The sequence below is a fragment of the Macaca fascicularis genome, chromosome 14 (genome assembly GCF_037993035.2).
Source record: "Macaca fascicularis isolate 582-1 chromosome 14, T2T-MFA8v1.1".
Taxonomy (NCBI): Eukaryota; Metazoa; Chordata; class Mammalia; order Primates; family Cercopithecidae; genus Macaca; species Macaca fascicularis.
Genome location: NC_088388.1, coordinates 102067944 through 102082142, shown reverse-complemented (window position 1 = coordinate 102082142; position 14199 = coordinate 102067944). Strand labels below are relative to the sequence as shown.

Sequence of the window (14199 nt, the reverse complement as noted above, 5' to 3'; positions counted from 1 at the left end):
AAGTCTAAGAATTATTTGCCTAGCCTTATATCCTGAGAATTTTCTCATGTATTTTTCTAGAAGGCTTGCATTATTAAATTTTACATTTAAGTCAGTGGTACATTTTGAATTAATTTCTGTAAAAGGTATGTAAAGGTTGTACATATTTGTGTACATTTATTTCTGGGTTTTCTTTTCCACTGATGTGTCTTAACCTTCTGCCAGTACCACACAGTCTGGATTACTGTGGCTAAATAGTAAGTCTTAAAATCAGACAGACTGATGGCATCCTTTTTCAAAATTGTTTTAGGTATTCTAGTGTATTTGCTTTTCCATATAAATTTTAGAATAATCTTCTCTTTACAAAAATATCTTGCTGAGATTTTGGTTAAACAGCATATAAATTTGGGGAGAATTGATGTTTTTACTATTTTGAGTCTTTGAATACTCTGATATTCCTGATATTGGTAATTTTCGTCTTCTCTCTTTTTTTTTGTCAGTCTTGCTTTGAATACTGGAAAATAGATAATGTCTCTTCGCTTTTTTAGGTATTTGATTATTTTAATCAGTTTTGTGTAGTTTTCAGCATATAAGTCCTATACCTCTTTTGTTAGAATTACACCTATTTTATTTTTACTTCAACCTGTTGTAAATGGTATTTTACATTTTATTGTCCACATGTTCATCACTAATATATAGAAATACAATTGATTTTTGTATGTTATCTTGTATCCTGTGACCTTGCTGAACTCACCTATTAATTCTAAGATGTTTTATGTATAGACCTTGGATTTTCTACATAGTCATGTCATCTGGAAATAGGGACAGTTTCTCTTTTCTGATCTATATATCTTTTCTTTTTTTAAATTATTATACTTTAAGTTTTAGGGTACATGTGCACAACGTGCAGGTTTGTTACATATGTATACATGTGCCATGTTGGTGTGCTGCACCCATTAACTTGTCATTTACATTAGGCATATCTCCTAATGCTATCCCTCCCCGCTTTCCCCACACCACAATAGGCCCCGGTGTGTGATGTTCCCCTTCCTGTGTCCAAGTGATCTCATTGTTCAATTCCCACCTATGAGTGAGAAAATGCGGTGTTTGGTTTTCTGTCCTTATGATAGTTTGCTCAGAATGATGGCTTCTAGCTTCATCCATGTCCCTATAAAGGACATGAACTCATCCTTTTTTATGACTGCATAGTGTTCCATGGTGTATATGTGCCACATTTTCTTAATGCAGTCTATCATTGATGGACATTTGTATATTTTGTGTGTATACAAAGACTTGGTTGATTCCAAGTCTTTGCTATTGTGAATAGTGCCACAGTAAACTTATGTGTGCATGTGTCTTTATAGCAGCATGATTTATAATCCTTTGGGTATACGCCCAGTAATGGGATTGCTCGATCAAATGGTATTTCTAGTTCTAGATCCTTGAGGGATTGCCACACTGTCTTCCACAATGGTTGAACTAGTTTACAGTCCCACCAACAGTGTAAAAGCATTCCTGTTTCTCCACATCCTCTCCTATCTCTTTTTTTTTTGACTTATTGCATGAGCTAGAACTTCTACCACTATGTCGATAAGAGTGGTAAGAGTATGCATCTTTTCCTTGTTCCCCATCTTAGAGAGAAAACGTTGGCTTTCACTGTTATGTTACATATAAGTTACTTATTTATGCTCTACCAAGTTGAGGACATGTCCCTCTTTTTTTTTTTTTTTTTTTTTTCCCCTGAGAGTTTTATCATGAATGAATGTTAACTTTTTAAAGTGCTTTCTCTGTATTAAATGATAAAATTACGGGGCTTTTTTTGTGTTTGCCTGGTTTTGGTATCAAGGTAATACTGGCTTTATTAAATAAAGTTTTCTTTATCTTTTAATTTTTCTTTTTAAAAATATTTTAAATTTTCTTAATCTTTTATGTTTTGAGAGAGATTATATGGAATAAGTCTTTAAGGGTTTGGTAAAATTCTGTAGTGAAACCATCTGCTCCTGGAGTTTCTTTTTTGAAAGTTTTAAAATGTTGAATTCAATTTCTTTAATAATAACAGGGCTACTCAGATTATCTACTGTATATTGTATGTGTTGTGGTAGTTTCTGTTTTTCAGGGAACTTATTGGTCCATTTCATACAAGTTTTCATGTAGAAAAATCTTTATATGTGTAAAATTTTTATATCTATATAAAAATCTATATGAAATCTATATATAAAATATCTACATAGATATAGATTATAGATATCTATATAGGTCTATAGATATAAAATATCTATAGATTAGATATAGATCATATAGATATGGATTATATAAAATTATATATAGATTTTATCTGTATAAAAATCTTTATATGTGTAGAAAAATTTATATGTGTAGAGTTGTTCATTGTGATCTCTTACTATCATACATTGTGTATGTTCAATATGTATCCCTTACTATGCTTTTGATAGCTGTGGGTCTGTAATGATACCCCATTTCATTCCTGATATGAGTAATTTTTGTCTTCTCTCTTTTTTTGTCAGTCTTGTTAGAAAATTGTCAATTTTATTGATCTTTTCAATGTGCTTTGTTGCACTGATTTTTCTGTTTTCAATTTCAGCAGTTTCTGCCCTTATTTACTTTGTCGTGCTTGCTTTATGTTTATTTTGCCTTTCTTTTTCTGAATTCTAGAGATATAAGCTTAGATTGTTGATTAAGGCTTTTTCTTTTTTCTAATGTGTGTATTTAGCACTATAAATTTCCCTCTCAGTACTGCTTTATTTGTGTGTCAACATTTTGATATGTTGTATTTTCATTTAGTTTAATGTATTTTTTGTTTTCCCTTGAGACTTAACTTTCCCATGGATTATTTAGGTGTTTACTGTTTAGTTTCCAAGTGTTTGGAGATTTTGCCTTTAACTTTCTGTTGTTGATTTCTAGTTTGATTCCATTGTTGTCAGAGAATACATTCTTTTTTATTTCAGTTATGTTTACTCTGTTGAGGGGTTTATATCTCCGGATTGGTCTATCTTGTTTGATGTTTTCTGGGCACTTGAAAATAATGTGTATTCTGTTGTGTTTGAATGAAGTAGTCTGCTACGGTCAACTAGATCCTGTTGGTTGATGATGTTAAGTTCTGTGAGTTTGTTGAATTCTATCTAGTGTTTCTATCAATTGCTGAAAAAAGAGTGGCGAAATATGCAACTCTAATTATGAATTTTTTTCTCTTTTCAGTGCTACTTCACACATTCTGCAGCTCTATTGTTTAATGTATATAGGATTGCTTAGAATAGTTTAGGATTGCTATGTCTTCCTGATGGAGTGACCCTTTTGTTATAATATAATTATCCCCTCTATTCTGATCATTTTCTTTACTCTGAAGTTGCTCTATTTTAATATCATCTAATGTAGAAATCCACTTCCTGCTTTCTTTTAATATTTCTATGAGATATTATTTTCCATTGTTTCACTTTCAGTCTGCCTATACTATTTGAAGTTAAAGTTTCTTCTAGACAGCATATGTTTGGTTCATGCTTTTTAAAATCCATTATTGGTGTAGACTACTTACTGTCATGTAATTATGGATATATTAGGGCTTAAGTCTACCTTGTATTTTACAGTTCAAAATTTTCCATTTGGTTCTTTTTTTATATCTTATATTTCTTTGTCCTTGGACTCTTTTTGCTGAGACTTTATATTTTTTCATTTTTCTATTATGTTTTTAATTACTTGTTGAAGCATTTGTATGATAGCTACTTTAAAATGTGTCAGCTAATTCTCAGCATCTCTGTCATTTTGGTGTTTGCGAGTATTGACTGTGTTTTTGCATTCCATTTGAGATCTAGGTTTGACAAGTGATTTTTTAACTTGAAACCTGGATATTTTGGGTAGTATATTATAAAACTCTGCATCTCTGGATCATATTTAAATCTTCAGTTTTAGCTAGCTTACTCTAATGCTATTCTGGCAAGAGAAATAGAGCTGCTACCTTCTTACTGCCAGGTACAGGTAGAAATTGAATTTTCTACTCTGCATCCATTGACATCTAAGGAAGGATATCCCTTGTGACTGCTGGGCAGGGATGAGAGTTCTGGGTTCCCACTACACTTTTACTGATGCTTTCTTGTCTGAAAGGGATAGGAGTGCCTTGTTACCAGTGGGTGATGGTGAAAGCCCGGACTCTTCACTAGGCATCCTCTATATCAACCTAGGGCAGAAGAGGATTGGCTGCTTGTTACTACCTGACGAGAGCAGAAGTTCATGTTACCTGTGTGGTTTCGGTTTCCACCAGCATTGTAGGAGTTGAGAGAGAGGCTTTATTATATCCTGGTAAGGGTGGACATTTTAGGTCTCCATTCAGTCTTTGCTGGCATTGGTGGGAGTTGGGCCATAGTCTTTTCAGTGGTTTTTAACTGGAGTAGAGTGTTTATTTTCTAAGAGTTTTCTGTTTTGTTAGGCTCCTCCTTTCTTCGTCTTTTGGCTAGAGAAAAGGCAGGGTTTTGTTGGGGCTTTTTGTCTGCCCCCATTGTTGTTTCTGGTTACTAGCTTCTTCAGCTCCAAGTTTGGAATATATTAGGCAAAAAGAAACCCAGAGAACTCACCACCATGTAATTCCTCAGGTTTCCACCTTTCAGGGTCTTGTGTTTATTTTCTATATAATGTTCAGGCATTTTAGTTGTACCTAGAAGAGAGTGAGTGTGAAAAGTTCATTGACTGCATCCCACTCAAGTTAGTGCCTCTTTTATCTGCACCACTTTAGAATCAAACTCTTTGAAAGTATTCATCTATACTTATTTTCTCCAGTTCCACTCTTCATTCTCTCTTAAACCTATTCCAGTAAAATTTCTATCCCTATCACTCCTTCAAAACAATTCCTGTCAAGGTGTCATTTACAAGTAAATACTAAAAGCAAAAATATACATGTATGTTTGAACTGTAAGATCTTTATTTTTTTAAATTTTTAGGTTTGGGGGTACATGTGAAGGTTTGTTACATAGGTAAAGTAGTGTCACAGGGTTGATTGTGCAGATTATTTCATTACCAGGTATTAAGCCTATTACTCAACAGTTATCTTTTATGCTCCTCTCTCTTCTCCCACCCTCCACCTTCAAGTAGACCCCAGTGTCTGCTGTTTCCTTCTTTGTGTTCATAAGTTCACATCATTTAGCTCCCACTTATAAGTGAGAAAATGTGATACTTGGTTTTCCAGCATTAGCTTGCTAAGGATAATAGCCTCTAGCACCATCCATGTTCCCGCAAAAGATATGATCATGGTTTTTTTTTAATGGCTGCATAGTATTCCAGAGTGTACATGTACCATGGTGTATACGTATTTTCTTTGTCCAGTCCATCACTGATGAGCATTTAGGTTGATTCCATGTCTTTGCTATTGTGAATAGTACTGCAATGAACATTCACCTGCATATCTTTATGGTAGAATGATTTATATTCCTCTGGGTATATATCCAGTAATGGGATTGCTCGATCGAATGATAGTTCTGCAGACAATACTTATCAAAACTTGTGGTTGCAGCTAAAGTTGTAGCAAAAGGGAAATCTATAGCCTTAAATACTATATTAAATGAATTAATTCTGGCAAGAAAAACAAAAAAGCGATGAAGATAATGTTAATGCAAATTAGAAAATGTTATAAATTTTAATCATATTTAAATAAACTTATATGTAAAATAATCTAGTTATCAGAAAAGTATGGGACCAAAACATTCAAAAAGAAATAGAAATTCTGAATGGCCCTATGACCATTAAAAATGTTGGTTTATTAGTTAAAAGTCTTCCTTCCCTCAGTACTCAACTGAGTTTGGACAGATGATAATTCCAGGGTTACATAAGCTTTTTCAAAAAACGGGGGAAAAAGTAGCAATTCTCTTTTCATTTTCTGAGTCTTATGTACTACAATCTTGTTAACAAAGCTAGCAAGGAGAGTAAGAATGAAATTTACAAGCTAGTCTCACTTAGGAAGATAGCAAAACAGTCCCAAAATCTAGCAATGTATAAAACAGGTAACATGACCAAATTTGACTTATTCTAGAAATGCAAGGTTTAATTAATATTAGAAAATTGTCCAAAATATTTACACATTAATGAAATTATGTTACTACACATCATAGGCCTTTGCGTTATTGATTTAGTGTAGTCTTAGTTAAATCCGAGAATGCCAGGTGTCTGGAGAGCTTGTTGAATAACTAAAATTCAGTTTTGAGTGGAATACTGTGGACGACAGTAGATGGCACAATTAATTTGATTAAAGGGAGTCAGATGGTTTCTCAGAGGTGGCAAAATGTGAGTTAAGTCTTGATGAATAATATTTTTATCAGCATGTTTGAGATTTCAAGTAGAAATAATGGGTGCTGAAGCATGGCTGTGGCATTTGGGAATGGTAAGTGATATAATTAGAGCATGGTAAGGTTATCAGGAAGTGGCAGGAGATGAAACTAGAGATTTGTGACAAATTGTGAAAGGCCTTGACTGCCTTGCTTCTTGCTAAACAGTGGAATTTATCAACCCACTGAGAGAAAGCCAGTTAAGATTCTTGAGCCTTCCATATATTTAGCTGCTTATATTTAATGTGTTGTCTTTAAAAATAACACATGATTTGTTGTTTGCGTGCTTTTGCATATGTAACTTATTTGAAGTTAAGTGCTTCTGCTGATTAACTTTTTGTTCACAAAAATATAGGGATCTGGATTTCTGACTGGACCACTTAATATAATGTATTACTTTCCGCTGTGTTATGTCCTAAACTTTTAAAACCACTCAGGACTAATGTCTTTCACCAAACTGTTACCTAAGAACTTTCTAAAGAAGTATGTGACAAAGGCATGTTTCATTTCATTTGCTCTGCCATTTTTAGCTGTATATGTGGTAAAACATGTTTTAATACATCTCTTTTTAACTTTGATTTTATTGGAATTTTTGAATGAGTTGTTTGTTTTTAAGAAAAGTAATTGGAGTGAACTTTCTTTGATTCCCAGGTTTTCTTTTTTTCCCCTTTTTTCTTTTTTTATTGCATTGGTAGATGCAAGGCAAGAAATTTATTACTATAAATTTGTGACTCAGAATTTTAAAACTAAATTAACTTCATAAATGCACTCACTTTTTTCTTAATGGATTCCTTCTAACCCCCAATGATACTTTTATTTGATTTTCTTGATTACGTAATTTGTTTGCTGTTTCTTTTATTTAAGGTGTGACTGCACAGAAAAGTTACAAAACAAATTTGACTTTTTGCGCTCACAGTTGAATGATATTTCATCATTTAAGAATATCTACAGATATGCCTTTGATTTTGCAAGGGTAGGTGCAATTTTCTTGTTTTGTTGTTTAATCGCTTTTCATCTTGAGACCACACTTAGGAAAACTTTTTCACTTACATTTTAGGATAAAGATCAGAGAAGCCTTGATATTGATACTGCTAAATCTATGCTAGCTCTTCTGCTTGGGAGGACATGGCCACTGTTTTCAGTATTTTACCAGTACCTGGAGGTATGTATTTTTTTTTGAATTTTGAAAATATTATTTTAAAACTTAATCTGAAAGTTATACTTTTGAGGAACAAGTAGATTTTTTTTAATAGTATGCTTAAAAAAAACTCCTTGAGTAGAGAAAAAATTCTAAAATATGTACGTATCAGTTATTTTTAGATGTTCGTGTTTGTTAATATATTTTGTACCTAAGATACCTTCAATCCTACCCCCCTCCCTGCCCCAGTAAAAGAAACCTCCAAGAAATATACTGTAGCACAGACATTTGTCATGCAAAGTTAGTTTCTCGGGGTTTTCGTAAGAGAGAATTAATGCTAGCACGCAAATCTTAAGCTTCTAAATCTGATTTTCTTTTGTTATACAGGGTCTTAAGCTGAAATGTACATAAGATAACCAATTTAGTAATACAACTTTCCTTTGCTACTTAGGCTCAATCTAAAGAAAGAGAATAAAGCTATTCATATTTTATGTCCACAAATATGAGAATGACTATAATAGTATACTTAAATATGCTGGTTACTAAAAAGATGTAAGCTGAAATGATGAAGTGTTCTTTTAGAAGGTTTATCATAGCACCTACTATAGGCAGTGATTCTAAGAAGATGCTATTCTTTTTTTCCATTGCTTTCTTTGTCTAGTTTTTGTTTTTAAAACTGTTTTTGTGTCTTTGTAATTTTAGGGTTATTGGTATAGTTCTCACCATATCTTGAATACAGATGCTTTTTCCTTTGGAAATAATTTATCATAAAGCACATTGCTTATAGCAACTTCCCTTTTCCCAGAGTAGTAAAAGTTGTGATATAAGACAATATCAGACAGGCATGGTGGCTCAAACCTGTAATCCCAGCACTTGGGGAGGCCAAGGTGGGCAGCTCACTTGAGGCCAGGAGTTCGAGACCAGCCTGGCCAACATGGTGAAAACCCCATCTCTACTAAAAATACAAAAAAAATTAGCTGGATGTGGTGGTGTGCACCTGTAGTCCTGGCTACTCAGGAGGTTGAGGCACGAGAATTGCTTGAACCAGGGAGGTGGAGGTTGCAGTGAGCCGAGATTGCACCACTGTACTCCAGCCTGGGTGACAGAGCGAGACTCTGTCTCAGAAAAAAAAAAAAGAGAGAGAGAGAGAGAGAGGGGTATGAAAAGGTCTTACATGAATGAGTTTTATGCATGATTCAATCTTTAAGTCCTATAAATTATTTTTGATGGATGGTATCTATTTTCTTTCTATTAGTAGTTTTGGGCAAAAATAAATTTAACTGAATGTAAAAATATTCAGCTCTATGGGGAGCTGAGAAGAACTAAATATTTTCAGACACTTGTTGTGCAGGTTGTTTGGCATACATTTTTAAAAATCTTTATAACACCATTTTGAATTAAATTCTATCCCCCATTTAACAAATGAGGAAGTGGTTTCTATTCTTAAGTAACTTTCCCAAAATCACTCAATTAAGTGGGAAGGATGGGATTTAAATCGAAGCCTATACTCTTTCAGTTGTCTCCAAAGATGCCAAACTCAAAATGTGGCTAACCAGTAAATCTTAAGCAAAGAAATGATTTACTAGGAAGCAGCATAAGATAACATACTGGATGTAGGAAATGTTATATATCGTGATCTCATTGGTGGTAACACAAGTATATACATATGTAAAAGTTAGTTTTATCCTTACTATTAGTACTCAGTGCTCTTATTATTCCTCAAAAATGAAAAAAAAAGTAAAAAATAGATGATGTTAATATGTAAATGCCCATGAGGAATCTCTTAAAACACAAATAATTAAAAGAATAATAAATGTTTTAGGAAAAACCAAATGACAAAAAAAGTTATGACTTAGTTTACTAAATTGAGTAAATGATGTTTGCTTAAATATTTAAATACAAATATTTAAATCATTTTTTGCAGCAATCAAAGTATCGTGTTATGAACAAAGATCAATGGTACAATGTATTAGAATTCAGCAGAACAGTCCATGCTGATCTTAGTAACTATGATGAAGATGGTGCTTGTAAGTATAACATAGCATGTTCCTTTGAAAATAAAATTTCCAAAAATATTAAATGAGAGTATGGATTTATGTAGTATTAGCATAGAGGTTTTAAATTTTGTAATAGTAACATTATTTAATCATGTGGGGGATGTGGGAGAAGTAGAGAGAAAGCTTAGATTCAGCAGTATTATATAAAATCTATGCTGGTAGGTGAAATGTGTTCAGTTCCTCAGTAACCAAACATTTTAGCTAAATTTAAATTATAATTTTTGCATCTAGAAACTAAAAATCAGCTTTGTTTCTGTCTTTCCTGGCATTTGCCTATGGAAGGAAAGTACAGTCATGATTTTTAAAATATAACAGCAAAACAATCAGCCACAATAGAAAAAGCTTTAAAGAGTTGTTGTAATATTATGCTACCCATTAACAATATGGCAAATAATGTCAGTATAACTTCTCTCTGAAAACTCTAAATTGATTGTGAGTAAACTGATAGTGAAATAGTTATAATTTTTTAATCCCTCAAGTTAAAGTATCTGTCCCTACTCCTCCATGGAAAGGCTAGAATGCCATAAAACAGGATTTTGAAATAATGATAAATTAATTAGATAAACCAAGTTAATTCTGTAGAACTATAAATTATTTTCAGTTCCCACCACCATTTTGGTTGGTTGCATGTGTTTTCAGTGTTCAGAAGGGTTACAAGGAAAAGTACATTCCTATAAACTTAAACTGAAATTTACACTTTTTTTCTGTGACACTGAAAAAATAAAATAACAGAAGAAGGGATAACTTTATTTCTTCCTACATATATTTTGTCTTCTCTCTACAAGATGATATAAAATTTAGTATTATTGTAAAGAAATAATACCTAGCAGCAGTAACCTGGCAGCCCAGAGGCTGTATATGGCCTGTAGATGTGTATATTTATGTATTTTGTATCAACGTTTAAAACTAGGAGATTTTGTATTAAAATACAACTTTTAGATTTGTTTGAAAAATTTAAAAAGTCTGACAAAACTGTACCTTTATAGTACTCCTTTATAGGAGTCAGAGGCTAGAGGCAAGTATTAATTGTGTTGGACTTGCTTTTCAGTTTGACAGTTCATGGTATGCCAACACCTAGGCTGGGCTGTTTTTCAGTTGCCATTTATTATCATACTTGCTCTGCTGTTTTTCTTACAGTAGAGAAACATGTCTGTCAAAAACAATGGAAAAAGACCACCAGAGGATTATGTGTTTTAAGAAGAATAGAGCAAGCATATTTCTTTGTGGCAGTGATTTTTCCTACATTTAAACAAAATAAACACTGAGCTCATTTAAACTGCCTACCTGGCTCTGTCAACAAATGAGTTTGGACTTCTCCTGCATTATAAAAATATCTTTTTTAGAATAGTACTTAGCTCATTAGTCAGATATTCATTAGGCACTTGCTTTGTGTTCAGCTTTGTACTGCATCCTATTATTGGAATAAAGTAAAGTCTCTGTTATAGTTGATCCCTCTCAACAAGCTTATATACTTCTTGAGAAGGCAACATAGAAATATTACCTTCAACACTTTTCAGATTGTTTAGTAATTACATGTCAGAATGCTATGGACACTTAGAAAAAGGGAGAGATTTGAATTGACTCAGTTATTGGAGGGTTCATGAAACACCTTGAGAAGGAAGTTACTATAGATACCGTTGTTCCTTGTGTATTTAAGGGCAAAAAAGAAAAGGCTAATAAGGAAGCACCATTAAATGGAATAAAGTGACTAGAAGTAGAACACCCAAAGAAGGGAAGGGTCAGTCCTCTGTCATTGCAGAGCTCGTGGGGAGTTTGTTTGTTTTATAATTGGAGAGATGAGTTCACTGAATTCTGACAAAAATTGTTTCTTTTTTTCTAGGGCCTGTTCTTCTTGATGAATTTGTTGAGTGGCAAAAAGTCCGTCAAACATCATAGCAAGAACTATTGTGAAGAAAATGCAAACCTTTTGATTCCCACGTGTATACAAGCTAATGTGATGAGGGGGAAAAAAAATCCAACGGGTGCATTTTCATTCATGTGAAAGACTTCTCATAGTACTTTTTTTTCCTTTTTTTAAAGGAGGTTTTTCTTGTTACATGTGATGGGCATTGAGCCACACTTCTTCTTAGACTGAATATTGAAGTTTTTGTTTTGAGTTATGTTTATAACATTTATTTCAGAACAATAAAGATTCAGATTTGTGACAAAGGCCTTAAAGTGAAGATGTCCCTTGAGTGTCAGAGTGGTATTTATTTTTGTAAATTTGAATTTTTGGATTTTTGAGGTTCCCATTCACCGTGAATTTATAGAATTTTCAAGATTTTAAACAGTCTTAATATTTGGCAACGTAGTCTGCTGATGGTATGGCTCATTATAGTCATCTCTGCACAGTTTGGAAGACTGTTGGCCTTGACTTCTGGGATAATGATATGCTGATGCAGCTAATAAACATTTCTAGGTATTGGAAAAATGCTCCTGCTTTTAGCTCTGGGTTTCTATAAAAGCTGCCAAGGTCTTACGCAGATGTCTTATCTCAGAGTTTAGAATTGGAAAGATCATGTCCAGTTTTGTTTTCTAAAAAACTTGTATTATTAAGTTGTATCATCATTGTTATTGTTGATAGTGGCATATTTATGATATTTTTAACTGTCATTATATAGGGAATTTTGTTTAAAGCACTTTTTAATTTTTTTTTTTTTTTTTTTTTTGCCTTAAGAGGACATTAGCTCTGATATGAATTTAGTTAAGATACACATAGGAAAAGAAGACAATAGAATAAGGAATCATGAGAGAACTCTGGGTGTAATTGTACACAGCTCAGTAGAGCCATTTACATTGGTAGTATTGCAGTATTGCTAATTATCACAATTTTCTGCCTGTTGGTAATAAAGTGACTTGAGGAAAGGGAATCCTTTCCTAATTCATGTAAAAGGCACTTTTGTACTAGCAGCAGGCCTGTTTGTGCATTCCTTTTCAAACCATCCAGTATCCCAGTGATAGGAAAACTTTGTTCATATTCATAGACCAGTCACAACTTCAGTAACGTTTCTAGTGTCATTGTATGAGTAGAGAGAAGTAAGGAGATTATTTTTCCATAATAAGGGAGTGTTTCTATTAGGATTTAAGGTAAAGGTTGATTTTTCAGTGGTGAATTTGTTTAAAGAATGATTTCTCCATATTGATTACCTAAGGGGGAATGACATTTTAAAGTGTTTTGTTTGCTTTTTAGTTAATGAGCTGGGAAAAAAATGATTGCCAATGTTTTACTTGCCTTCTTAATAAGATTACTTTGTACAGTAATCTTATTAAAACACCCATAATGGTGGGAGACGGTTTTCCTAAATGTCTTATAGAAAAGGATAATACAGAATGCTCCTCTTAAGTATTAGAATCACTGAGGTATGAACTGAGCATACCAGTGGTGTTAGGATTTAATATTGTGAATGATGTTTTAATATCAAATTTATTATAAGGAAAGCATTTACATTTGTAGACCTTTGAATTTATAATTTAATTGACTCTTAAAGGTACATCTGAACTGAAGAATATATCCATTTTTGTTAAATTCCAAAACATATAAGCAAAATCTTATAAATTATCACATTTGTAACCTGAACTAATGGTAATATTGGGTTTTCATCTTCAGTATTTGGGTAAAATAGGGAACACTTAAAGCGTATAGATGAAATGTTTTTTAAAAAGTATATATATGAAAGCACAGGCATCCTTGGTATAGGCAGGGGATTGATACCAGGACCCTTGTGTATACCCAGATCTGCGCATACTCAAGTCCTGCAGTCATCCCTTTGGAACCTGCCTGTATGAAAAGTCAGCCCTCCCCGTGTGTGTACTGTTGCATCCCGGGAATACTGTATTTTCAATCCATGTTTGGTTTTAAAAATTCTGCGTATAAGCAGACCCACACAGTTCAAACTCATGCTGTTCAAGGGTGAACAGTATTTACTTTGCTTACTTATCCAAAGATACCTTTAAGACTTTTTGAGTCTGAAAATGAAATTTACTTTCTTTTTTCACTTAAAGTCAACCGTCCTATCCGACCCTAGCCATACTTGGAGTCCAGTACCACTGTGGCCATGCTTGTTTCACTCTGTTGCTCCATCTATTTATCTTACCTTTCTTAAAGTTACAACATTTGCCTACTTTGAAGGCAAATTTACTCTGCCTGATTCATCAGTCAGGGTGTGGGCTGTGTCCCTTCTTGTCTTTCCTTTGTTAGTTTTGAATAGCTTTTAATTTACTGGGAAATTTGTGATCAAAATGTTAAGTGATATAAACAAAGAATACAATATTAAGCACCCTGCAGTATAAAAAAGTCTAACTGTTGTTAGACTTTTTTTTTGACTAGTTAGCTTTAAGTGCCTTCCCACGAATCCTGTTGTAAAATTTTCAGAACTACTTCCTTTGTACAGGATGAAATACTGTATGGTGCTTTATAACATGGAATTGAGTTGTTTCTATAAGAATATTATACAAATGTAATACTACTGGAAGAAAGTAGAGCCAGATGTTGATTTGAAAAGATTGCACCCTTCCGCCCCCGCCTTCCTCGGGGCCAATAATTCTTAATTAGGTATGATGTTAATACCTCTAGGAAATTGCCAGGGATTCAGGTGACAGTGTGTGATGAAAATGGTGTATTGTGTGCTGGTCTGACTGCATTACCATGTTTGTCTTCTCTTGTCTATGATTTCTTATTTCTTAAATGCTGCTGATAAAATTC

General features: G+C 33.3%; 1 protein-coding gene across 6 annotated transcripts in view; it reads left to right on the top strand.

Moving 5' to 3' along the window:
- The window catches only part of DCUN1D5 (defective in cullin neddylation 1 domain containing 5), a 30292-nt gene extending 18623 nt beyond the window's left edge, over positions 1 to 11669 (top strand). For all 6 annotated transcript variants that reach the window (XM_074015134.1, XM_045371114.3, XM_074015132.1 and 3 more), the window contains 4 exons: positions 7167 to 7275; positions 7360 to 7464; positions 9365 to 9467; positions 11338 to 11669. In XM_074015134.1, coding sequence (XP_073871235.1) covers positions 7167 to 7275; positions 7360 to 7464; positions 9365 to 9467; positions 11338 to 11393 — 373 coding nt within the window. In that variant the 3' untranslated portion in view covers positions 11394 to 11669. The remainder of the gene's footprint in view (positions 1 to 7166; positions 7276 to 7359; positions 7465 to 9364; positions 9468 to 11337) is intronic.
- Positions 11670 to 14199: the final 2530 nt, after the last annotated feature.